General features: G+C 36.4%; 3 protein-coding genes and 1 long non-coding RNA gene across 10 annotated transcripts; 3 read left to right on the plus strand and 1 right to left on the minus strand.

Annotated features, from left to right (window-relative positions):
* Window positions 1-41: 41 nt before the first annotated feature.
* On the minus strand, window positions 42-3,784 carry LOC110409569 (PHAF1 protein At3g51130). Of its 4 annotated transcripts, none has more exons than XM_021418953.2 (14): window positions 3,569-3,784; window positions 3,273-3,355; window positions 2,948-3,022; window positions 2,773-2,840; window positions 2,590-2,695; window positions 2,432-2,492; window positions 2,178-2,344; window positions 1,839-1,901; window positions 1,688-1,735; window positions 1,215-1,328; window positions 898-988; window positions 728-801; window positions 448-552; window positions 42-321 (listed from the first exon to the last, which is right to left on the minus strand). In XM_021418953.2, exons 1-14 carry the CDS (start codon window positions 3,663-3,665, stop codon window positions 274-276), a joined length of 1,200 nt encoding a protein of 399 aa, XP_021274628.1. In that variant the 5' UTR covers window positions 3,666-3,784; the 3' UTR covers window positions 42-273. The 4 variants fall into 4 exon arrangements, 3 of the variants coding, with proteins under 3 accessions (XP_021274628.1, XP_021274627.1, XP_021274626.1); XM_021418952.2 differs by having other exon boundaries at window positions 734-801; window positions 2,936-3,022; XM_021418951.2 differs by having other exon boundaries at window positions 2,936-3,022.
* A 4,303-nt stretch (window positions 3,785-8,087) lies between these two features.
* Window positions 8,088-16,183, plus strand: LOC110409812 (zinc finger CCCH domain-containing protein 44). The gene is made up of 10 exons (XM_021419289.2): window positions 8,088-9,066; window positions 9,486-9,565; window positions 10,085-10,272; window positions 10,440-11,367; window positions 11,453-11,580; window positions 12,473-12,532; window positions 12,619-12,669; window positions 12,847-12,917; window positions 13,534-13,688; window positions 13,800-16,183. The coding sequence occupies exons 1-10, from the start codon at window positions 8,636-8,638 to the stop codon at window positions 16,025-16,027; spliced, it is 4,320 nt and encodes a 1,439-aa protein (XP_021274964.1). The 5' UTR covers window positions 8,088-8,635; the 3' UTR covers window positions 16,028-16,183.
* A 329-nt stretch (window positions 16,184-16,512) lies between these two features.
* LOC110409814 (transmembrane and coiled-coil domain-containing protein STS1-like) lies at window positions 16,513-21,861 on the plus strand. Of its 2 annotated transcripts, XM_021419290.2 has the most exons (15): window positions 16,513-16,957; window positions 17,149-17,230; window positions 17,372-17,875; window positions 18,218-18,386; window positions 18,509-18,661; window positions 18,902-18,999; window positions 19,131-19,222; window positions 19,318-19,388; window positions 19,472-19,607; window positions 20,335-20,394; window positions 20,493-20,575; window positions 20,663-20,739; window positions 20,808-20,878; window positions 21,272-21,329; window positions 21,426-21,861. In XM_021419290.2, exons 1-15 carry the CDS (start codon window positions 16,719-16,721, stop codon window positions 21,543-21,545), a joined length of 2,013 nt encoding a protein of 670 aa, XP_021274965.1. In that variant the 5' UTR covers window positions 16,513-16,718; the 3' UTR covers window positions 21,546-21,861. The 2 variants fall into 2 exon arrangements, with proteins under 2 accessions (XP_021274965.1, XP_021274966.1); XM_021419291.2 differs by lacking the exon at window positions 16,513-16,957 and having other exon boundaries at window positions 17,178-17,256.
* Window positions 21,862-22,378: 517 nt separating this feature from the next.
* Window positions 22,379-24,699, plus strand: LOC110410047 (uncharacterized). Of its 3 annotated transcripts, none has more exons than XR_016350766.1 (3): window positions 22,379-23,176; window positions 23,381-23,765; window positions 23,860-24,699. It is a non-coding gene; the product is annotated as an uncharacterized LOC110410047 (long non-coding RNA). The 3 variants fall into 3 exon arrangements; XR_016350765.1 differs by having other exon boundaries at window positions 22,379-23,171; XR_016350767.1 differs by having other exon boundaries at window positions 22,379-23,171; window positions 23,699-23,765; window positions 23,860-24,698.
* The last annotated feature ends 709 nt before the right edge of the window (window positions 24,700-25,408 follow it).

The following is a 25,408-nucleotide window of genomic DNA, read 5'->3' on the forward strand; positions in this document are numbered from 1 at the left end:
ACAAATGCAAGACTAGTCCAGATGGCTGACACAAAAGGCAATTTGAGCAAAAGTGAAACAAACAATGTGTTATCCTCTTAAAAGGAATAATAATTTACATAAGTTACACGGTCAATGTATTCTACAGCATAAATCAACTATACAAATCAACACATCACTGTACAATTATCATTGCTTCCCCATGTCGTGTACAAACAATACTTGTGGTTCCACAACTGTACACATCCACCAGCTTGGATGCAGAGGAAGAACCTATCAGACCAGACATGGTCATCAGGACTGGAAAAGTGTCACCGTTGCAATATAGCCATTCTTCATAACCTGCTAACAGCAATAATCTTCATTAGAAATCCTCTCACTGTCATCACCTAAACTAAAAATTAGCAAAACAGTGTTGCATCAAATACTAAAAAGCCAAGGGAGCAAGAAATTTTAACAAATTTTCACCTCAAATGCAACATTCTGATAGCCATACACCAAAGTAGAGCCAAAAGGATTGCTTGTGGAACCTTGTGTTTGTATAGCTGCTCGGCCACAGTCCCCAAGGATTTCCTGCAGTAAAATATCATTCTTTGTGACAACCATTATCTAATTGCATATATTTGCACCACTTTCCATATAAATAGGATAAGATGGCCTATAAAGTGCTCAAGAAAATGAACAACATTGAAGGTTAGTGAGAAGTAAAATGAAGATTATTGGCATTTATTCAACTCTAAGCAGTTACCTTCACCTGCTCCCATTTGGTGCTTGGAGTAATTCTGTTTTTGTAGTTATTCACATCCGGGAAGGACCCCCCAACTGCAGCAAGGAAACAAAAACATAAGATCAATTACCCTCACCAATAAGGCAATAACTATAATATAAACAGCTGAAAGAAGGGCTAATTGTCAGAACCTAGGATAACAAAATTGCACTTTATATATGAATTAAAATCTGCATGACCAGGATAGTTCGTGTGTAAAACAAACTTCTTGATTTTATGAGTCTGCAAAACCAAAAAAGCGTTCTGAGAAATTCTGACCACCAAAATCAATTCCAGGAGTACAATGATTATAGATAAAATAAAGAAATAATAGCCAGAAAGACAAATCTAATGCCTTCTTAACCAATAGACAACTGAAACAAATACTAACAAAAGTGTATGTACCATGTAAAGAAGGTTCCTTCACTTTTTTATTTATGGATGTTAATGGGGTATTTATTCTGAATACCTGGCCATCAAATAAGATATCCAATCCACGAGTAAAATAATTGTAGAAATAATCACCACATAGAGTTGTCCGAGGACGAGGATCAGAAGCAGAGTGAATAACCATTTGGTCAACCTGCAGACAAAATCAATTTTTCCCAGAAGGGAAATATGCCAACAGTTCAAGCTTAAAAAGCTGCTATAATTCTGCTCAATCAAGTTCAATTCAACAACATCAATTAGATATAAATTCATAAAAAGTTCAGGGCAAAAAAAAAAACCAACTTCCTGCATTCAGTTGTCTTAATTCTTAATTTTGTCCTTGCTAAACAAAAACCCTTCAACCCCACAACTGAATGCAAAGAAGAAAACAAAATATCATGCTCAATTACTTCATGTAATGTCCAATACAACAACTCTCCTTAGGTGAAGTAATGTGTGTGACCAGTATAAAAACCCGTATTCCATTTCAAAAGGTTCATGCATCATTGCTACCTGCTTTTGATGGATTCCACAAGGGCGCCCTAATTCAGTCCAGACATCCTGCACGATAAGGAATAGCATAAGATTAGCACTACCCCACGAGACTAGGGGAGAGGGGGAAAAAGAATAAATGTAAATCTCATTAAATCAATTGGAGATTTACTTGTGGTGATGCACCGAAAGGAATATGCTGGCCTCCAACAGTGAAAAACAATTCTTCTGCAAGCTGGAAACATGGGCATGGCAATCAGTTAGATTCAAAATATTAGTTTCTAGGATTAAGAGACCATTGGTACTCAAAAAACCATCAACAAACAAATAGGCAAATCAAAATACCGAGCCCAAAAGACCTCACTCCTTTCCTAAAAAACCACTTATTTTCAAGAGACATTATCCAAAAGTTGACGCCAAAGGATCAAAGGTAAAAAGGTAGTCAGCTGCTAAAATAAGATGACCAACTGATTCATATTAACAACAGGACTGAAAAAAATAGAAGTCAAACCTTGGCTTGCACCTCTTCCATGTACAGGCTGCCAGCAGGTAATGGAGGAGCAGAAGCCTTATCCATTAAGGAGCCAACACCAACTTTTTTGCCTTCTGAAGTATCATATATGGATACACGGCAGGTAACTGGAGTGGTGCCATCTGGGAACTCCAAAGGCAATTCCGCTGTCAAGGAAAAGAGTGAGTATAAACTTATTAGGAGTCGAAGAATAGGCATGACAAGGAATCATGTGTTGAGAAAAGAATAAAAACCTTCTCCATCATGGCAGCAATCTGTATACTGACTTGGGATTGGAAAAGCAAATGACAGACCCTGCAAAATAACAAGATAAAACACAGCACAATTGGAGACAAAAACTTTAAAAAACCAAAACAAAGCACCCTAGTACTGAAGTAACCAAGGTACATACCGGATAGAATAAGGTATAAACACCTCTATCCTTGTCATATATTCCAGGATAGGTCGGACCAAAAAGTGCATAGACAGCTACAAAAGTAGCAAGAGTAGATGGTCCCCTGTATGCAAAAACCAGGTTCACAACCGAAACATGTAATTATGAAATATTTGAAATTGAACTTAGGACTTAACTTACCCAATCAAAGAAGTGGCATAGCGCATTTGAAGACGTTTGATGTCGAAAATTTCAATAAGGCGTAATCTCTAATACAGAATTCAAAACAAATTCAATGTATTATAAAGAAATCAAGTGATAGAAAAGATAACAAGGAAGAGAAAGGAAAAAGAAAAATGTGCACCGAAAATAACACCTGGGACCAAGGGTCAAAACGAAGATGAAAACCATGATCCGGAAAGCTTATGACAATATCCTGTTTAAGAGGCTCCTGCAGAAAATAAACATAATGAAAAAGGTAGGCATGAATATTAAACTTGTCCTGACTGTAATTACTCAGCATACACCAAACTAACTTTAACAGCCAAATCAAAGAAATAATTACAATTGTGAGCAACTGCATAAATATTATGTAAACCTGAATTCCACATTAAAGAGTTTCACCTTGTACCGAGTAGTTAAACCAAACTACTGAAACACGACACGACACGAAACAGTATATTTAAGGGTTCAGTCCAAACCTCATCATATAACTTCACATGAACGACATCGTAAATCTTAGGCTGTTGTTCTATTTGAGCAAATGCTTCACATATCGGCATCCCTGACAATAAACAGTGCAAAAAGAAAAAAAATGAAAATTAATGAAACTAATTTGCTGTATAGAAAACATAACCTAATCCTTTGATTCAAACAAACCGCGATTGATTCGACCAATCGAAATTCGCGTGGAATTACATAATTTCTAATTCAGTTCGCCGATAAAAGTAAAAAGGAGTAAACTAATATTAGAATATATAATTGAGAGGAAACGAACCGAGAGTGAAAGGTCCGATGCCGAGACCGGGCCGGAGATCGAGAACGATGGCGCCCATGGCGGTGCCTTCGCAACGTCGTCTAGGTCTCTGCAACATTTGTTCTCGGATTTTTTTTTCTTTTCTTTTGCCTTTCGTGCTTCCTTCTTCCTTTTTCTTTTCCTCTCGGGAGTGTTTTGGATTGGGTTTGGGGTCAGCCACCGTTATTTCCGCTAAGAAAACACCGAAGCGTTGATTGCTTTATATATAAAGCTTGTCCTTTTAAAATGCCGAATCGGCTTAGGCTCGAGATTGACTCCCGGCTCACGAAATGTTGACATCGTGGGCCGTTGGACCCACGAGCCACCCACCTGATGCAAACCCACGTCCCCCAGGTGGCATTATTTTTTCTGTGGCTTTGGTTTTATTTTAGAAAATTATATATTATATATATAGCCATGATTTTTTTTCCTCCGTCATTATATAAGTAAAATTTTAATTATGCTTTTGAGTATTTCACTCTTTTTTTAATGTTTTTATGCATATAAACAAATAATTAAGGTTTTTTTTTAATTTTATAATAAATATTTAAAAATTTCCACTTTAATTTTTTTATATAACATCTAATGTAGATATAATCATATGGTAATTTAATATGATACGTAGTTACATTATATATCACAAATAGACGTTAGGTGGTATTACGTCTGGTAGTTATTAATTTTCATTAAAGTCAATGGATTGTGTACTGCAAATTAAAAGATAAAAATGTGTTTTTATGTTTTTGTCCCATGTGACATATGATTTGATAACTGATATGATCACATAATAATTAAAAATGACATGTGATTATATTGCACATCGCAAACAAAAATGGTTAGTTGGTATTAAGTTTCAAGATTATTAATTTTTAGTTAAAGAATTTGCGTGAATGCAAACCAAATAATTAAAAATTTGTTTATATATTTTTATCCACATGATATATGATGTGATAATTGACATAACCACGTGATAATTGAAAATAATATATAACCACATTTTATATCTAAAATAAAAAAAATCAAAAAGTATCGAATTTGTCAATTATTAGCTTTTCGTTAGAACTAAGAGCTCGTGCGAATACAAATTAAATGATAAAAATTAATTTATATATTTTTATTTATGTAACATATGATGTGATAGTCAATGTGATTAAATACTAATTGAAAATAATGCATAATCATATTGCATATCACGAATAAAAGAAATGTCAATTGATATTGAGTCTCACAATTAGTAATTTTTTGTTAAAATTCAAAGTTTGCATAAATGCCAATAAAATAATATAAATTTATATACAATTAGAGACTTTTTTCTTATTTAAATAATATATTCAAAAATAATAATTACCATAACGAAAAGCATTTTCGGTCCGACATTTGCATTAAATTCCAAAACAAAAAAGCGACCCCATTTACCTTGTCATTTTCTTGATGCAAAAGCTATGTGATAAGTTCACATTGTTTTCCTAATCAAATACTGAAACCTTGTCAAGATCTGCACATTTCCCTTCCCTAATTTATTATTTCTCATTCAAGCGCCGTCCACGCACGTGTGGAAAAAGTAAATTATGATGATTTTCTTATTTTCAATTCATGTGATTTTTTTTTTATTTTTAAAGTTTTTGACTTAATAAAAAGTAATCTAAACTTACTCGTGATATTTAGGGTTGAGCACTAATTATTAATTAAGATCGATTGAATTCAATTAATTCCATTTATTCTCGATTTTGATATTAATTGAATAAGTTAAACGGCTTTATTCAATTATTTCATTGATTTTCTATATTCACAATTTACAATAGAACCAATTAAAAAATCAATTATTAATAAAAAATAAATTCCTCTAAAATTAAATGGATCAGCTTAGGTAGAAATTAAAAGGCATTAATTTCTTTTATATATATATATCCCTGTTCGAGTAAGTCGACATTGTTTGCAAGGCATTTATCAGTACCTAACAAAAGAGCGGCGTCCATTGACTAATTTGCTTCTAGTAAAAGATGCTTTTCTTTTGTTATTTTTTTAATTATTAAATAAAAAAAATATGTCCACTTCATATAATACATTGAATTTCATTAATAAAAAAGGGTCGAGGTTAAATGTACCGGATCAAAAAGTAAAGGTTTCCATCAAATACAAATGAATATGCTGTCAATTCTATCTTAAAACCCAAACAAAAGAAAAAAAACATGGAATTTGCCTTACCAAATTTACAACATAATAATCATTACAAGTTCGACTAATTCATCTAAATCTTTTTTATTTTTTAACTTTAATTTAGATAAAATTAAAACATATTATTTCAATTTAAAAGAAATAAAAATAGAAACTCATGATTGTGCAAGAAATAATTGATGTTTTTTCAACATTTCAATTACGGTTACGAGGGCATGATGTATATAAAAACTAGTATAATTGAAAAATTATGATTTTGTTGTAGAAAATGGATGTAAAGATTATATGTAATCATATTATTTAAAAAATTTATTTTTTTAAAGAGAAAATTATGAAGAATAACTTTTCTTGATAAGGACATTTCAAAAATAATTATCAAAATAAATTTAACTATTTTTAGTTATATTTAGCCATGATTTGATAAAAACACCATTGAAACTATTTTAAATAAATTAAATTACATCACAAATTCTCCCAATATGTGCTTCCGATTTCCCTCTCTCAACATCTTACTCTCTTTAGTTTTATCGATTTCTCTCTTCAACATTCGTCTATTATGCTCTCGATTTCTCTCTCTCACGTTTCCAGATTTATCTTTTCAGTACTTTGAAGATACAAACGATGGTTTTGATGTGCTTGAGTGAATAGCTATTTGAAAATTTTAATTTTTAGGTATTTTAGATAAAATTATACAGTATAAATTATCACAAATGTTTGAAATAGTTTTTAATTGGATCAATTCGGGATCTAGACACCAATAAACTCAAAATTTTAAAATTTATAAACCTAGATTTTCAATAATTTTTTTTTCAATTTTTAGTCAAAATAGGTATTTTAGATAAGAAAATTTGTGTTTTAATTTATAAAAACACATTAAAAACACTTTAATCGATGTTAAATTGTCAAATAAATAAGCAAAAATAAAAAGAGTTGAGAAGATTTGAAGTTTGGGTTTGTAAGTAACAATAACAGTTTAGACATTAAAGTGTAACAAAATGTTTTTGAATATGGCGTGTAACAATAATATTTTTTCAACATGGGGTATAGTAATAGTATTTTTTTTTCAACATGGCATGTAACAACATTTTTTAACCATAGCGTGTAGCATAAACAACAACATTTTTTTTACATAGCATGTAACAACCTAATCATGACGTGTCAAGTATTTTTGTACATGTCATGTAACAACTTAACCATGACGTGTCACGTATTTTTGTACATGTCATGTAACAACTTAACTATGACGTGTAACAACCTAACCATGATGTGTCACATGTTTTTGTACATGGCGTGTAACAGTTTAACCATAGCATGTAACAACTTAACCATGGCGTGTCACATGTTTTTGTACATGACGTGTAACAACCTAACCATGACGTGTTACATGTTTTTGTACATGGCGTGTAACAACCTAACTATGGTGTGTAACATGTTTTTGTATATGGTGTATAACATTATAACGTGAAATTTCATTAAGAGTAATTTTGTTTAACTTGATTAAAAATAGTTAAAATTATAAATGAGGTTATTTTAAAAACACTTTACTTTTAAGGGTTATTTTTTAAAATGCCCCTTTTTTAAATGTGAGAAAATTTAAGTTCAATATCAATAATTTATTCGTGATTATGATTTTTTACTAATGTTTTCATGTTTTTTGCTTTTAAATTGTCTCTGTAATTAATTGTTACTATAATGTCATACATGATAGGGATTAAATTCAACCTTTACAATTATGTAACACATGCTCCTTGTTACGAAAAAAAAAATTGAACAATCCAATTTCATAACATTATATATGTATACATCAAACAATATTATCAAAATTTATATAAAAAAAATATAACAAAATTACATTATTAAAAAAATCATATTTCTTTCGAGAAATATGAGAAAACTCAACTTTAACACTAACAATTTAAACAAAATTACGTTTATTAACTGATAATATGATGTAAGATATTTTTTTTTCCTTACGTAAGAAAAGATTTAAATTTGATTATTCAAGTGACAAAATACATTCACTTATCACATACCATGTTTGTAGAAAGTGTCAGATGCCATACCAAATAGGGACCTAAATCCTTATCAACAAAGTACAAATCGAGGTGTTGTTACCTTATATAAAAGAAGAAATTCAGGTAAATTTGAACAGGAAAAGGGCTGTCCAAACAGCAAAGAGATTTTTCAGACAAGGGAGGGGGAAGGGCTAGAAGAGGAAGAAGGGATCATGTTTTTAGCATTTTGAAACAAAATTTTTCCAAGAGTGTGGGCCCACGTTGTTTTTTGCCACTCCTTTTACTTGGTACTGACTGCCCACGAACCACGTGGTGCTTAAGGGCAGCGAAGATTAGAGAATCAAACGCTCAAAACTCTGTCCCAAAGCCCCAGGCCGACCCGAAGAGCCGCGTTTGACGCCTTCCTTCCTTTGATGCGTCCCCTTTAACAAGGAAAAAGGAAATTGACGAGTAAAAGTAAATACGTTGAGCTACCGATCAAAGGACCGAGTGTGCCCCCTTGGGTCCTGTCTTCCCCCAATATATGAGAAATTATTTTTTTATTTTTGTGAAAAGGTTTTTAAGTTATTAAACCATTTCTGGTTTTTTTTTTTCGTGTTTCTCCCCCAAACAATGCCTTGTCACATCCCTTCCCAGTCCGTTTCCATGTGCCCACTACTCACAGCTCCACCACTCTCTAATCCCCAATTCCATCGCTAGGGTTTTCACTTTTTCTTTTTTAATTTAGTTTTTTTTTGTGGGTTTGGATTCGACGTCCAAGAAAATAAACAGAAAAAAAAGAAGAGCGAAAAAATCTATACGCGGGGAGGTGTTTTTTTTTTGTGTGTAGAATTTATGAATTGAATTGTTTGGTGTTGGAATGGAAAATTGTCAACAAGTGCAATCCAGCACGGCTCTGTATAAGCCGTGTTTGCAGGACAACGGCGGCGGTGATGTTGTTGGTAATAACAGTGATAGTTTGAATCGTGATAGTTTACAAGGAGCGGAGTTCATGAGCGTCGATCAATGCCAGAAGGTTCCGGAGATGGACGATTCGCAGCTTGTTGGAAACGCCGACGTGGCGGTTAGAGGAGATGCTGGTGCTGCGACGGAGACGGGGGCGGGGAGTGGAGTCCAAGTTGTTGAGCAGAGCGCCGGGAAGCGGAGGCGGGGAAGGCCGCCGAGGAATCAGGTGAGAACCACGTTGCCATCGGCGCCACCACCGCCGCCTCCTCAAAAGAAGAAGAATGATGAAGAAGATGTTTGTTTTATATGCTTCGATGGCGGGAGTCTCGTGCTCTGTGATCGCCGGTTAGTTTGGGAGTTTGTTTTTTCTTTTCTGTTTGGTTGATCAGAAAATGTAGGATTATGAAATGAAGTTTTTGTTAGTTGGCCTTTATTAAGATGAAAATTAGAGCTATTGTTTGATTGAACTTCGTGTTTTGCTGAAAATTTATTAAACTTTTGCTCAATGAGCTTATCTGGGCTTTATATTTAGGCAAATTTGAACTGGAGTTAATTTCAGCTAAGGGGGAAGTTCTATGGCTGAGCTGCTGATCTCTTGTTTATATTATGATACTACTAATTCTTAAATTGCAAATCAAGTCTTCTTTTTTTGGCAACAGAATGTCGGTTTAGTTTTAATTATTTTTTGTTTAGTTTGGCTTTTATATTCTTTTTCTGCATTTGTGTGATTCATGCGGTTAATTGTATGCGATTTCACTTATCAGGGGCTGTCCTAAGGCATACCATCCAGCCTGTATCAAACGGGATGAGGCATTTTTTAAATCGAAGGCGAAATGGAACTGCGGTATGTTGCATTTTAACTACATCTTATTAATATTTGTCACTTTCAATTCAGTTTAATTAATATAAGTGCTGGGAAGTGTTAAAGCTTGTGCTAGTGTTGTCAAGATTCATGCCTCTTTTCTTGCTTCGGAGTTAATTAACTGTTGATCTCTCATACTGTTAACACGTGCATGCCAAATGGTAGCTTTCCTTGTTTGCCATAGGTTTGGATCCTTTGTTCTTGAGTAGTTATTGGATTACTGTTTTTTTTAATCTCAAAAATGATATCATGCCATTAGCACGTGCCTATTGAATGGTGGCTTTCCACGTGTTTCATTCAGTTGAGTTCTTGCATTGGATCTCAATTGTAATATCATTTTGTCTCCACGTGCATATTGAATGGTGGTTTCCATGTCTGTTCATTGACTTGGACTCTTGCATCATTATTATGTTAACATTTTTATCGCAATTATAATTAAGTTTCAATGATTATGTTGTTTGTTTCATTAATTTCTGGTGGTCTATTTGTTGTACATTTCAGGGTGGCATATATGTAGCACTTGTCAGAAGGCTTCATATTATATGTGCTATACTTGTACATATTCCTTGTGCAAGAATTGCACTAAAGATGCTGATTACGTGAATGTGAGAGGGACTAAAGGATTTTGTGGAACGTGCTTGAGAACTGTAATGCTGATTGAAAACAGCGCATTAGGAAATAACGAAATGGTATGATTAACTTTGCCTTATACAATGGATTTCTTTTTCAATGTCTTATAGCTTTTTTCCATTATGTGTGCTTCCTTATTTGGTAATTATTGTATTTAGTACATTTAGATTATTGAGGAGTAGAGAGCTTTTGTCTACCTTAAAGCCTTTTAATTTATACTGTGCAGGTTGAAGTGGATTTTGATGATAGAACTAGTTGGGAGTATCTCTTCAAGGTGTACTGGATTGTATTGAAAGAGAAGCTTTCTTTAAGTTTAGATGAGCTTACTAAAGCTAAAAATCCCTGGAAAGAAACTGCTATCATGGGTATTAAGGGAGAGTCATCAGGTGAAATACTTAATAACGGGAGTAACACTAAAGGTGCTAACATGGACAAGTCTTGTGGAGACCTAGGAGCTAGTAATTCCAAGAGACGGAAAATGATGAAGCAACAGAAGTTTTTGAGCAAAGCTGAATCTCTAGGAGCAGAAAAACCATGTGTTATGAAAGGGATGCCTTTGCCCGTAGGCACAAATTGGGCAACAAAGGAGCTTCTTGAATTTGTGGCACACATGAGAAATGGTGATACATCCGTGCTATCTCAATTTGATGTTGAGGCACTTTTGCGTGAGTACATAACGAGAAGCAATCTTCGTGATCCTCGCCAGAAATCTCACATTGTCTGTGATTCAAGGCTTATAAAATTGTTTGGAAAAGAAAGGGTGGGCCACTTTGAAATGTTAAAGCTTCTTGAATCACACTTTCTCATCCAAGACCATTCAAGGGCCATTGATACCATTAGAGGCGGAGGTACCAAAGCTGTTGCAACTCAATTGGCTGTTAATGGGAACAATGATAGTCAACCAATAATTGCCAATGATAAGAGACGTAAAACACGTAAAAAGGTTGACGAGAGAGGACAAAAGGTGAATCCAGATGATTTTGCTGCTATTGATGTTCATAATATGAACTTGATCTACTTGAAGCGTAATTTGATGGAGAACTTAGTTAACGATGCTGACAAATTTAATGAAAAGGTTGTTGGTTCCTTTGTAAGGATAAGAATTCCTGGAAGTGATCGGAAGCAAGATATGTATAGACTTGTCCAAGTAGTAGGTATTAACTAATATAACGAATGCTCCTAGAATTCGTATTAATTTGTTTATTGTGGACATTCTCTGATAATGTTTTTTGTTTGCAGGTACCAACAAGGTGGCTGAACCATATAAAATTGGCGAAAGGACAATTGATGTCATGCTCGAGATACTAAATTTAGACAAGAAAGAGGTTGTCTCTATTGATGGAATTTCAGATCAGGAATTTTCTGAGGTGCCTAAATATACTTCCTCAATTCATGTTTTTGTTTTTTCTTTTACTTTTATTTTGTGTTAATTCTTGCTTGATTTGCATTTATCTAAAGGATCCTATGCTGTTTGTAAAACTGAAAATTTCCATGTTTAGTCCTGCATTTATTGACAAGAATTCCATGTAATGAAGTCCAGTGCATTAACTTCACGATTTTGTCACTGAATTAAAACAATATGGGATTAAGAGTTAGGTTTTGTAGGTTGGAATTTTTGTTACAAGACACTGCAAGGTGGGTAGATTATCTAGGGTGGATCGTACTAAAGGGTAACTGAGGTGTGAGAAGGTGGGCTCTAGCTAAGATTCTGCTCGTGAGCATAATGGTATAAGCCTGCCTGGCTGTGAGACCCACTGGTCGAACAGACATATAAGTGGGGCATAGTGATGTGGGAGTCCCGTGTGGAAGGGCTCTTGCTCAATGGATCAAAGGTATGCCAGAGATAACAGGCTGGTGATTCCCAAGAGCTCTTTTGTTGGAGTCGTTTGGCACCTTGATGTCAACTCATTGGGTTATATTTATAATTAAACTAGGGGAAAAGTGGCTTGATTAGCCAAAAAGAAAGATTTAAAAGACTTAAGGTTTTAATGGCAATTTTGAGGATAATTAATGGCTTGTGTGGATTGGTATAGGCTGGAAGAACAAAAATCGAAAAGAAAGTGCGAAAGACAAAACACTGTTAAATTTTATGAACTGTTCTCCATTAAATGGAAAATGGTCAGTCTATATATGTCATTGATATGTTCTTCATCTATATAGCTATCATTTATACACATTCTTAGTTAGGCAGACAGTGGACCATCTTATGAGGTATATTGGGTTCCCCCTCTGATTTTGATATTTTTGTTATACCTCCAGGATGAGTGCCAACGGCTACACCAGAGTATAAAATGTGGGCTGATCAAATGGCTTACAGTGGTAAGTGTGTGTATTTTGTTTATTTTTACTTTTCGCAGCCAAGGTAATTGTAGTGTCAGTTGTAAAGGGTTTTTATGCTTTTTTAGGGTGAGATTCAGGAGAAAGCAATGGCGCTTCAAGCAGTGAGGGTAAATGATGTAAGTTCCTAAGCTGCCGCATTGCAACGTGTTAAAAAATATTACTATGTAGTTACTTTGAAAGGGATAGGATGCTTAGCATGGTTATATAGTTACATGTTTTCCGTTTACCCTTAAAAACTCTTGAATTTAGTTTCTGAAGGTGCTTTTTACACTTGCTTATACTTTTTTGACCAGTGGCTGGAGTCAGAGATTTTGCGAATTAAAAATCTACGTGATCGAGCAAGTGAGAAGGGACACATAAAGGAATATCCTTTGTTGCTTGATATGATTCTGATGTTTTTGGTATTTTTTACCCTTACATTCTCGACTATGCTGCTACTCTACATATGTCACAAACATACAACTACCAATAAACCTAAGCCTTTTCCCACTACATGGGGTGACGTTGAGTAGCATGCTAGTCTGCTCTTGTTAGGACCATTCACATAGCAAGATGAGTGACTGCAAGGTCCTTTTGATAGTTTTTCCCCATGTCTTCTTCGTTTCCTCATTGTAGGCCTTCATCTCGACCAGATGCAAGTCCAATCTTGTTATTTATTATCTCGGCTACAATGCTTTCTCTTTATGTCAGTAATTGTTTGTTAAATATTTTGCGTTTTTCGCTAGTTAGTGCAATGTACCGTGAAGTATAACTGGCGTTGCAATTCTGCTTTATACTTTATTTTGCACAAGTTCTCAACCGAGCCTCTATATTTATTTATTTTTTTTAATTTTCAATTTTCAAAGTTCTCTGTGCTAATTATGCTTTGAGACTGTGTGACACCAGCAGACATGATACTGGCAGTTTCCATTACTCAGTAGCCTTTCTGTTGGCAAGTAAAGGGTAACAAGTTTATCATGTATTCCTTGACCATGTTGCACGCTCAGAGAATGTGTAGAAAAATTGCAGCTTCTGAACTCACCTGATGAACGCCAGCGTAGGCTGCATGAAATCCCTGAAATACACAGTGATCCAAATATGAATCTATATCTCAAGTCTGAGGAAGTTGCTAGAGAATTGGACGAGAAGAAGAAAGGTAGCATGCACTTTTAGATATCGAATTTCTTTTGTATTGTTGTTTTTCCTATATTGTATATGTGTGTGTGTGTGTGTATCTTTGGTGCTAATTAGCCTGGTGTATGTGTAGAGAACAACATGAAATCAAGAAATTCTGCCTTTGGTGTAAAGGAAAAGGAGCCTGCCTCTCCACTGAAGGGAGGTGATGCCTTTAGTGATATTGGAAGCAGGGAAAATAGCATACCTCATTCTAAAGGATTGGAGCCATCTGTAAATAATGTGGAGACAGATAAAATATGGCACTACCAAGACCCACTTGGCAAAATTCAAGGGCCATTTGCTATGACGATGTTACGTAGATGGAGCAAGAGTGGTCATTTTCCTCCTCAGTTGAGAATATGGAGAGTAAGTGAAAAGCAAGATGACTCCATCCTCTTAGTTGATGCTTTGTATGGGCGGAACAGCCAAGAGCAACAGTTGTTTCATAGTAGCTGCTTACCCACTGAGGACATAAAGGTTGCCTCTGATGATAGAAGTAAGAACGGGGATGGAGATGTTAGGGAGAGTGGGGATATGAAAGTGAATCAGATGGAAAGTAAAATGGTTGAGGGGAGCTCGAACTCAATGCAGAATGACACAAGTGGTCATTGTTGTGGTAACAATGAATCTGCAAGGTGCAAAGAATTGGGCTCTCAATCTTCTCCTTGTACTGCTCCTATAGATGTTGTCAATTCCAATGCAGCACAGACAAGATGTTCTTTACCACACCGGGACTCTGTGAAGGGTCATAATGACTTCCCTGGCCAGCCCCAAGTGAGTAGTTCACTTCCCTCATCTACATTATCTGGGGAGCCATGTGAAACTCAGTCTCGTCAACTGAGTGAAGGTCATGGGGTTGAAAGATGGGACTGTGGTTCGATTAACATGAATGAGAATTTGAATCAGACCTCTGAAGGTCAAATTATTACTGGAAATGTGAAGCAAGATGACAATGAGGGAAAATCAGGCAAATCTTGTGGGCAAAGCTGGCGATCTCCACCTTTACATGATTCTTCAAATGGATGGGACCCCAATTCTGGTCTTATTTCTCTGGCTAAAGCTCTTGAAGCATCAGAACGCAATCAGGGTATTGATTTCCCAGATCTTCCCACCTCAACATCAAAATTCAGCCATGAAGACTCAAAGGGTCAGGCTACTGAAAACAAACAGTCTCTGTCTTCGAATGTCCCTCATCAGGATTCAGGTCCTAGCTGGAGTACTGCTTCTAGTCTAGTGGGTAATGGACCACAGCTTCCTGGAGTAGCTGGTGAATGGGGTGGGTATTCCTCCACTCCAGCAAAACCTTCCGCGGAGGAATGGAACTCAGAACTTGTGCCTGAATCTTCTTTGAAAAGAACTGACTTGGCAAGTGATCATGCCGCTACCCCAACTTCTGGGAGTGGCCAATTGACACATTCTTCTCCCACAGATCCTGCAAATAATCCATCTGGTTGGGATGCAATTGTTCCCGAACAACATGAGTATTCTTTGGGTGATGAATCAGTTTCAGATCTCTTGGCTGAAGTCGAAGCAATGGAGTCTCTTAATGGCTTGGCTTCACCTACATCAATATTGCGTTGTGATGGAGAGTTGGCTCAAGGTTCTGAACCTGATTGTTTTAGTCCTGTAGGAGGACTGAGCCCTGCACCTGATCCAGGAAAAAGTGATGCTTTGAGCTCAACAAATGATCTACAAAAGCCATCTCAGTCAACTGTGACCAACGAGCCATTTGGGGTCTCACAGTCTGAAGTACTTGATGCTCAGAAGAGTTCTGGTGGGCATTCTTCCACAAGTGTTGACATGGATGAAGATCCAAGGCCCAGCGACGTCTCAGTTAACCAATATGAAGCTGGTTCGGACATGCAGCCTGCTGCACCACCTGTAACAACTTGGGGCATGGCTACCGCAGATAATGCTTGGAGATCAGGGCCAGAAACTACAGGCACCAATTGGGGAGCAGCTCAAGGTAATGCACATTTCAATTGGGGAGGTTTAGGTCATGGAACCCCGAATGCAGACTGGGGAACAGTTCAGGGAACATTCCAGGAAAACGGCAGCATCAATTCAGGCACCTCTGCAGGGAATCCGCCAATTTGGGGAAGCCAACAAAGGTACGTTGGTCCAAGGGACCGTGATTTTCAGGGCAGAGATTCAAGTTTTGGTAGGGGCAGGTCCTTATGGAATAGGCAGTCGTCGTCATACGGTGGTCCAAATGGAGTCTGTTCTTTCAGACCCCCGCCCAAAGGGCAGCGAGTTTGTAAATTTTATGAAAGCGGGTATTGCAAGAAGGGAGCATCATGTAGTTATTGGCACCCTTGATTAGGAGTTTTACCAGTAACAACCACAGCAATTGTGTGCATTGAATTCTGTATTCATTATTGGTATATTAGGGAAGTTGCTTTGTTAATTTCTCCCAAAATTTAACCTGTAAAAGTATTTCAATCAAGCTGCCATAATACATATTATTTTCTAGTCTCTGGGATAGCTTTACCCGTTGCAGATAAGCGTCTTGCTTCACTGCTGCGTCCTTCTGTGGGACAGTGTGAGTTGACACAAAAAATGAAGAAAATTCCTGTCAGGATCTGTACTTGTAGGCACGTGCGTAACATGTTTGGTTTGACATATAATATTATTAATATTTTAGGATATAAATCTATTTTGAATTAATTTTTTTAATTATTAAAAATTTAAAATTGAATCAATGGAAAAAATGTAAATAACCTCACTTTATTAGTCAAGCCCCACTAAACGCTGCCGTTTAGTCTATGCTCAAATCGATGACCCCCGCCTCCCTGGCTTTAGAACATCCCACGAAAAGCGTTTCAAAGTTCAAACAAAAAAACACAATAAAAATATAAATCGAAGCCTCCAAAAAGAAAAAACAAAGGAAAAATAGAATCCAAATTTGTCTAATGATAAACAGAATTACAGAAATTTGACTACGCAGGGTCGTGAAATTGCTTTAGGAGCTCGAATTTGTCAGCAAAATTTAGCGGGTTTTCGTCGAGCCATGGCGGCAGAAACGAAGTCGTTTTTGGCGCCGACGCAGAGGTACGCGGCGGGAGAATTGTTCGCAATCGCTGTCCACCAGGCTCAGATGCATCAGACTCGTCCTCTGGGACTTCCCACTGAGGATGATGATCCTTCCTCTGAGGAGCGAATGAGTAGCAGTAGCAGCAGCGACTCCGTCTCCGAAGATCCTGAACTTTGGGTCCACGGAAACTCAGGTCTGCTCCGACCGATTTTCAGGTAGTTGCTTTATTTTCTTTTCCTTTTGATTACTGCATGAGTTGCCTTTTCTTATTTGTTTGAATTACTTGAATTCGAATGTGATCAATGTTTAGGAACTCGCATTCTTTCTTGGGACATTTCAAATTTCGGATTTTTTATGAATTCTTTTCTTTTTTTTTTAAAAATTTATTTGTATTCATATTGGTCAGATTTCTAGATATTGACTCTGCAGCATGGCTTGGACTTGAAGAAACTGCTGGATCTTCTCCAGCCAAACACCATGTCGGAGCAGTATGTCCTTGTTTTCTTTCTCTAATGTATTTCTTCTTGCTCATGTCGTGTTTATGATTATTTGCAGCAGAAATGCAAGCTGTGTCTCAATGATTCTTGTTGTATATGCTATAAACATGTAGTTACTATGTATTGTTACAGTTCTTGAGGTTACTAGCTGAAGAAAGCGAGGATGGTTCTTCTGAAAGATTGGATCAGGAGGTTGCTCTTTCAAATGGTGTTGATACTATGACACTTGGTATGGAAACAAATTCTGAATTCTCCAAGGTTAAAAAAGAGAAGCATCGTGAGTATGAACATGAATATCGTGAGAAATATTCCACTGCTGAGGTGCCATCAAATTCTGAAGTGGCAAACCGACAGATAGAGACTCTGCAGGAGAGCAATACTTATGTGTATAGTGGGAATGATGAACTTCATGTGCTGGGTGGTAGTTTGGATGAGAAACCTGCTGAAGAGGTTGGAATGCTTAGTTACCAGAGGAAAGTGACGGCTCTTTATGAGCTTCTTTCTGCTTGTCTTGCAGCTGCAGATACTTGTGAAGAAAACAAAAGATATACCCGACGAAGAAAAGGCTATGATGCTCGACATCGTGTGGCTTTGCGGTTGCTGGCAACTTGGTTTGATGTTGAGTGGATAAAAATGGTTTGTAAACTCAGTCTGCTATCCTTTTTCTATCTGTCCCTCAAACCCAAGGCTTGCAGTTACAATGTCATTTTAGTAAGAGTAATAACTGAATTGAGAGCCATTGATGCCAGTTTCTATGTAATCTTGAGTGTTTGCCAAATGTGATGGGTATCTCAAGTTTTATGCACTAATGACAACCTCAAAGTTCCTTTCTCTGAATGTCCTTAATTGTCTAGCATCAGAGAAGATTTCTGAGACTATGCACTGTTTGGCCAAGAAACTAGATCTTTCCAGTCTAATTGCACAAGTTATAGAAAATTTTTTTATTTTCTCCCTGTTAGTAAACTTTTGTGCTTGTAGGAAGCCGTTGAGATGATGGTTGCTTTCTCTGCAATGGCTATAGCAAAAGAGAAAGAAGCAAAAGAAGAAGAATCCCAATCATCCGAAGGCAAATGGGCAAAATGGAAGCGTCGTGGTATCATTGGTGCTGCTGCAATAACTGGAGGAACATTAATGGCCATTACTGGCGGTACATGATCATCAAACCATTTAACATTGGTACTTTTAAAACATGAAGTTTCCACTGGAAACAACTGTCTCATGACCTCAATGTTTTTGACTTTTTTGGCACACCATTTTAATATTCAACAGGGTTAGCTGCCCCAGCAATTGCTGCAGGATTTAGTGCCCTAGCTCCAACGTTAGGCACTATAATCCCCGTGATTGGGGCAAGTGGGTTTGCTGCAGCTGCAAGTGCTGCTGGAACTGTTGCAGGTTCTGTTGCTGTTGCTGCATCATTTGGAGGTGAATAACCAATCTGGAATCTCTGAATCTAACCTATCCTAATCACCTTATTTCCTTCTCGCAGGAGTCATAAGTAGTTATAATCTGTTATGCTTATGATGTCAGAAATTTTATACTAATATTTATTAAATATATCCAAGCTGTGTTTGGTACATAGTGTTCTGAAGAAATCTAGAGAGCCTTAGTATACTTATATGTGTTAAACGATATGGAGTATATTTAACACTTAGTCCAATGCAGCTGCTGGAGCTGGACTTACCGGTACTAAAATGGCTAGGAGAATTGGAAGTGTTGATGAGTTTGAATTTAAAGCTATTGGAGACCACCATAACCAGGGCGTGAGTTCTTACAGACTTCCATCTTCTTCTTTTAATTCTTTTTTCTCTGTTTCTGGGGACATAGCAAACTATGGTGTCTGAATCTTATTAATAATCTCAAGATTTTAATTTTGATTTAACTTATCTTTCAGCGACTAGCAGTTGAGATTTTGATCTCTGGGTTTGTTTTTGATAAGGAAGATTTTATAAGGCCATGGGAAGGACGGATTGACAACATGGAAAGGTACTGAATTTATACCGTAATTCACTGTATTCGAAATAACTGTTTATTCTTTTCAAATTTTTTAACATGGATTAAATTGACAAGGAGGATTTTAGGTTTGTGTTGCAGTGGGAGTCCAAGAATCTGATTGCAGTGAGCACGGCAATTCAGGATTGGCTAACTTCAAGTAATGGGTTAACAAATGATTCTTAAATAGTATTTTGATTACAAGAATTGTCTATGTTTGAACATTGCTTCTACATGCTACAGGAATTGCCACGGAGTTAATGAGGCAAGGTGCAATGATGACAGTTTTAAGCACACTTTTAACAGCATTGGCATGGCCAGCAGCATTGCTTGCAGCTACTGACTTTATAGACAGCACGTGGTCAATTGCCGTGAACAGGTTTGATTTTGCTACTGACTTTTAGCAGAGATCTTGGCTGTGAAAAAGGGAAGAACTGTTTTCCAGTTTTATTTTATTAATTAGTACCATGCAGTATTTTAGAGGCTATCTTGCTGTTGTCCTTATGAGAGGCATTCTTTGGTTACAATTTTTACAAGGATTAAATTTAGCTAGTGATTAATTTTCTTCTTCATTAGAATTGGGCTGCTAGTCTAATGACCCTCATGAAAAATTTCGAGAGAACCAAGCAAGGAATTTGAGGGTGACGAAAGAACTGCATATTAAGTAAAACAGAAAAAAAAAAAAAAGAACTCTTATAAAACGATATAGTGTAAATATGAGTAGTTCATGGTTTGGCATTGAATTCATTAGGATCGTGCAAAACTTAAAATAGCTGAATCTTAGGAGAGAAAAATCTGTAGCTTTAAAGTGTCTAAAATGAATATCATTGTGGTTAATGATGTAGATAAATGTCAAATTGAAATCCATGTTAAAGTTTTCTTTGATGAACTGTCACTATAGTTTTATCTGTTATGGACCTTAAATGTTCTACAAATTAAATTCCTGAGACACCAGGCTGGCTTAATTTATTAATTTTATGTGCTGGATGTGGCTGATGTTGAGTTCCCACCTGTCTAAGACATTTAATTCTTTTCTTCAACAGTTAGGAACCGTTGTAGTACATGACATGTGTCTAACCAGATCATTATCTTCTTCCATTTTCTAGAACGGATAAAGCAGGAAAGCTGCTTGCTGAAGTTTTATTGAAAGGTTACCAAGGTAACAGGTATGCATGTGGCTTTTAGGGGAAAGTTGGGATTCATTGAAATAAAACTTCTGTCAAGGATCTTTAATGTTCATCTTGCAATTCTATGAATTCTTCAGGCCTGTGACACTCATTGGTTACTCACTTGGAGCACGAGTGATTTTTAAGTGTCTTCAAGCCTTGTCTGAGACTGAACAAAATGGTAATCACAACCGATCCATCCTTGTGCGCTTTTTAATATGATGTAGTGGATGTAATATCCTAAGACTTCTTTACTGTCTGTTCACAGCTGAACTTGTAGAAAGAGTTGTTCTTCTTGGAGCACCCATTTCAATTAAAGGCGAGAATTGGGAAGCTGCAAGAAAGGTATTTTCCATTTGTATATGCTTTTCATCAGTAGAACATTTGGATTAATTTCTTGAAGTCTTTTTCAGATGGTAGCTGGAAGGTTTATAAATGCTTACTCTACAAATGATTGGATGCTTGGAGTAGCGTTCCGTGCAAGGTATGCATGATCAATGCACTGCTGAACAAAGTTTTAAGGGTTTTAGAACTGTTGGTATATAGATAAATGTACACTGGATAACCTGTGTCCTACCTGTCATCAAGTATAAGTCTAGAAATTGTTTTATTGTGGATAAATGTACACTGGATAGCCTTTTATTGTGGCATGTGTGCTTACTGATTCACCATCTTGTCAAAGAAAGGAGGTCTTGGTGTAATGCATGCATCTTTATATTGTATCACTGTTGTCCCTCCCTTTTGATTTACGGCGCCTTGTCTGAGGCTTGTTAGTCTTTTCTTTTTTGAACAAGTACTTCTGTTTATCACCTTCAATAATATTCTATCACTCGAGCAATTTTCCTCTGATGCAAACTAACTGTTGCTTAAAAAACAGTCTACTCACACAAGGATTAGCTGGAATTCAACCAGTTGGTCTGCAGGGGATTGAGAACGTAAGCCATCTCAGCTATATTTTTTCCACTTAGCTGTTTCTTCTTTCTCTGAGCTCACGGTGTTTTACTAAATAGCACTTTGATTAAACTCTTCAGGTTAACGTAACAGATTTGATCGAAGGTCACTCTTCCTATCTATGGGCTACTCAGCAGATTTTGGACCGGCTTGAACTTGATGTTTACTATCCTGTCTTCAAGAGCACTCTCCATGAATGATAATGCTCAAGTTTCTCTTCAATTTCCTGTGATTATGCTAAGCTGCGTAGGTAAAATATTGCTTGATTCTTTCCATATCTTCATAAAGAATGCGACTCCGAACTCAATAGCAGGGTCAGGCATGCTGGTGCTGCTGAATCTGGAGCTTCTCTTGTCGGTCTGCATTTGTTGTTTATATTTCCTTCTTGCTCTGTGTATATTACTACTACAATAGCTTGCTTGCAATTTAAGCCAAAAATGAAGAAGAAGAAGAATGTAAACTCAAGACATTACTGAAATAGTAAATAATCAAGGTTTTCATTTACCAGGTTGCCAATGCCATCCATTTATATTATTCTTGGTATTTAACTTAATCTTTTTTAATTGGCTGAAGTAGAAAGATGTTTACTTTTATTAAGGATCATCAGATTTAATAATATCAATTGATATTTTCAATTCATGTAATAATCTACGAATGGATCATATGATTTTGACGATCAAGTACATTGATGTAACATGATTACAAAATACTAGTCGATATTGATTTTGATCATCATTAATTTTTTATTTTTATTCTATTCATGAATGGATTTGGACAATTAGTAATTTTTTTTATAAAATTAAGGGTTTGTATGAGTAAAGATTAATTGATAAGGGTTTATTTGAGCACAATGAAATAATAGTGGTTTAATTGTATAAATGGAGATAATTTAGGGAGTTTTTTAATTATTTAAAATTTATATTAATTACCTTGAATTTTTCTTTAAACGACGTCGGAGCTCTAAACGGCCGATACCGATGAGGGAGAAATAAAAATAAAATATTAAAAAAGAAAAAAAAAAGGCCATGGAAAGGAGAGGAGAAGAGGAGAAACAAAACGAGAAGGAAAGAAAAGGAAACGAAGATCCAAAAGCAAAATATTGCATAGGAGCTCGCTGGTTATTACTCTTCCATTCTCAAATCCCAAGATCGCAACCCTCGTTGCATCGGCATCCCTGGTTCTCGCCCACAAGGTCTCTAATATCTGCGTTTACTCTTGAAGAAATTCTGATCCATGTTATATATATATATATATATATATATATATATATGGATTTTGATGTTTACTGATAATCTCGAGTTGGGCGGATTGTTAACGGCATGGGGCCATGAAATGGGATCATATGAGGCTAAATTAAAAAAGGAGGGGGCATGCTCTTAACGACTTTCGTTGTGCTTGCGCTGGTTGCTCCGTGTATATGAGCAGAAATAAAGGTTCAGTCGATAAGGAAGGGGCCAGTCCTGAGTTTCGTGGCTGTGCCGGAATTCAGGTTAAGTTTTGCACTTGCCCGTTCTTGGACGGTGGGTTGGTTCAAGTTTTATGGTGTTTACTTGATTTGAAGAATGGGTTGGTGACTGTTATTAACGGAAATCATGAAATACTGGTGCAAGTGGAGCAAGGTTTATCTGCTTGTCGCTTACCTCCCAATTGATAAGTCTTCTCTTTGGGCACTTTGGTTAAACTTTTTATTGTTTCTAGCTCTAATTGTTGTGTGATTACTGCAAACTGACATGGCCGTGGCTTCATTTTTTTACTGGTTGTACTACGTCGTGAAATTCCTCGTGCTGCCACAGCTTCAGCTCCTGCTCATGTTCATAGCAGAGAAGGTAAGGTAATTTTTATTGCTTTATTTGTCAAGAAGGTTCATTTTATGTCATGACTTTCATTTTAGTCAAGATCTCTAGGAAATACCTTTTTGATTAATTTTTGTATGTTAGCATGGGTTGGGCTGTTGCTATAATTTTTGTATTATTTCTAGGGAGGGGAAATTGTCCATTAATTGCTGATATGATTAATGTGTGATTGAATGAAATAGAGATCGAAATTGTATGTCTCCATGTGCCTTGGACATCACTTGAATCCCCCACTCCAGCTACTTCTTGCCCTTCTTGGATACTCTACTCACCTATTAAACTATGGTTACCACCACCTCGTTGCATCTATAAAGAGTAGTGGTCATGTTATGATTTGTCTCTCGAAACTCTGGGTACATCGACCAAAGATATCATGAGTTTCAAGTTTCAACAAGTCAATGCAGAAGATTAAGAATCGTTTAGCCTTTCAGAATTAAATATTTTCCTGTTACTTGTTTCCTCATTCTTCATCAATTCACTTTCCGGCTTTCCTTCTGAAGATCGTGATATTTGTCAACCTCCAACTCACAAACCCACTCATGCCGTACGAGATGACTTCCTGAACAGGCAAGCAAATGATTTGACTTGTTGATAGATGTCTGACATTTTGTTTTATATCTTGACCTCAATGATGGACTAATCGATTATATTCTGAATGTAGGTTTAGGAGGAATGCAAACCTTGTTGCCTCAGGGGTAGCCAGGAGGAACATGCGTAGAGTGGGGAACTACATGAAAGAGACTGTAGATGATATTCTATTCCCTAACTGAAAGCGACCTAATTAACATATCTGTCCTGAATACTTGAAGATGAGTATCTAGCAATGGACTTCATTCGGAATCTGTGCTCTTCACAAAATCACTTCCATCTATCGTTTCCTTTTTAATGACTATCCATCTTTTCTTTTCTTTTTTTTTTTTTCAATAAAATAGTTGTCTTTGAGTTAGAGAGAAAGTTGTTTTATCCTTAACTAGGATCCATAAGGATAGGGTCATCTATTTTGCTCATGTTATAGGGCCTGCGCGGAGAGTAGGGTTTCACAAGGGTCATTTTTGTACGATAGAACAAGCATTTAGCTATTCAAATTCTGCCAATATTAATCTCTGGTTACATGAATTACTTTAGATGTTGGGACATGATATGGATAAGATGGAATAGATCTGTCGCAATCTGTCAACTTAGAAGCACTGTTTCGTATCATTGGAGGTTTCGTTTTTCACTTTTGAGTTCCATTTCCAGACGAGCCCAACTTCATGTTGCTTGTGGACAATCGATGGGCCTGTTAATTTGTGTTAAAAGTGAGGGTTAGATTTCTTTTCGTTGTTAATGCGAAATTCATGATTTCATGTTAAGTGGCACAGACTAACCCCTTTTCTCTAGTTCGCTTACGTGATGCTTGAGTGAAACATTTTACACAAGTCAGCTAAGAAATTAGCTGTATCTGAGCAAGCATGCGACATAGCCACAAGCGAGTTCGTGAAATGCAATAGCAAAATTATAGAGTATATAGCAAATGCCACGAAAAATGTTTTGTTAATAACAGGATCATAATATCTTCCATGATGTCAGATTTATGGTTCTTTTCCGAAGCTATGATATGTGAGATTTATGGCTCCTTGTTGAGATAATGATATCTTCTCTAATGTTATTTATGATTTTTCGTTGGGATTATAATATCCTCTTTGAGGTGGGATTTATGGTTCTTTGTTAAGATCATAACATCCTCCCAATGTGGGATTCATGGTTCCCCATTGGGACCATGACATCTTCTCTGTTATGTGATCAATGGCTCCTCGGTGGAACCGTGACACTAAGCTTTGAGCTAAGTGAACATGAGACTTTGCATTTGGTATAATGGTAAATTGGTTGTTGTTTTCAAGCTGTGAAGCTTAACAACATCTTCCCTTCTTCCGTTGAAAAACATAAAAGAAGCATTGCATTGGAAGAGAGAGATCCTCAAGTTTTCAATTGCTTCAAGTTTGCTGAGGGTGCGGAACAAGTCAAAAGCTAATTTGAGCGAGACTAAAAGGATCGGATCTGATTCCATGCCTCTGTTCAAATGGGTTACACTGCTGAACATGGTTTTGCAGGACCGCCATTTTTCTTTTCTGCAACATGAGACTGAAAGCTTCGGATTGATATGGAGAAGATGGGCATAAAGGGTTGCCAATCATCGGAAACATGATGATGATGGACCAGTTAACTCACCG

This window comes from Theobroma umbraticum, unplaced genomic scaffold (assembly GCF_002168275.2).
Source record: "Theobroma umbraticum cultivar Fairchild unplaced genomic scaffold, ASM216827v3 scaffold_44.0, whole genome shotgun sequence".
Lineage (NCBI taxonomy): Eukaryota > Viridiplantae > Streptophyta > Magnoliopsida > Malvales > Malvaceae > Theobroma > Theobroma umbraticum.

What these genes read in the sequence shown, in the direction of transcription:
- LOC110409569 (XM_021418951.2), bottom strand. Translation starts at nt 3,665, where the DNA reads ATGTTGCAGAGACCTAGACGACGTTGCGAAGGCACCGCCATGGGCGCC. An exon ending in CTTTCGGTGCATCACCACAA is followed by an intron (nt 1,736 to 1,838) that starts GTAAATCTCCAA and finishes CTTATCGTGCAG; the next exon opens with GATGTCTGGACTGAATTAGG. An exon ending in GTGCAATTTTGTTATCCTAG is followed by an intron (nt 802 to 897) that starts GTTCTGACAATT and finishes TCCTTGCTGCAG; the next exon opens with TTGGGGGGTCCTTCCCGGAT.
- LOC110409812 (XM_021419289.2), top strand. Translation starts at nt 8,636, where the DNA reads ATGGAAAATTGTCAACAAGTGCAATCCAGCACGGCTCTGTATAAGCCG. An exon ending in TGATCAAATGGCTTACAGTG is followed by an intron (nt 12,533 to 12,618) that starts GTAAGTGTGTGT and finishes ATGCTTTTTTAG; the next exon opens with GGTGAGATTCAGGAGAAAGC. An exon ending in ATTGGACGAGAAGAAGAAAG is followed by an intron (nt 13,689 to 13,799) that starts GTAGCATGCACT and finishes GTGTATGTGTAG; the next exon opens with AGAACAACATGAAATCAAGA.
- LOC110409814 (XM_021419290.2), top strand. Translation starts at nt 16,719, where the DNA reads ATGGCGGCAGAAACGAAGTCGTTTTTGGCGCCGACGCAGAGGTACGCG. An exon ending in ATGTTGAGTGGATAAAAATG is followed by an intron (nt 17,876 to 18,217) that starts GTTTGTAAACTC and finishes TTGTGCTTGTAG; the next exon opens with GAAGCCGTTGAGATGATGGT. An exon ending in ATTGGGAAGCTGCAAGAAAG is followed by an intron (nt 20,740 to 20,807) that starts GTATTTTCCATT and finishes AGTCTTTTTCAG; the next exon opens with ATGGTAGCTGGAAGGTTTAT.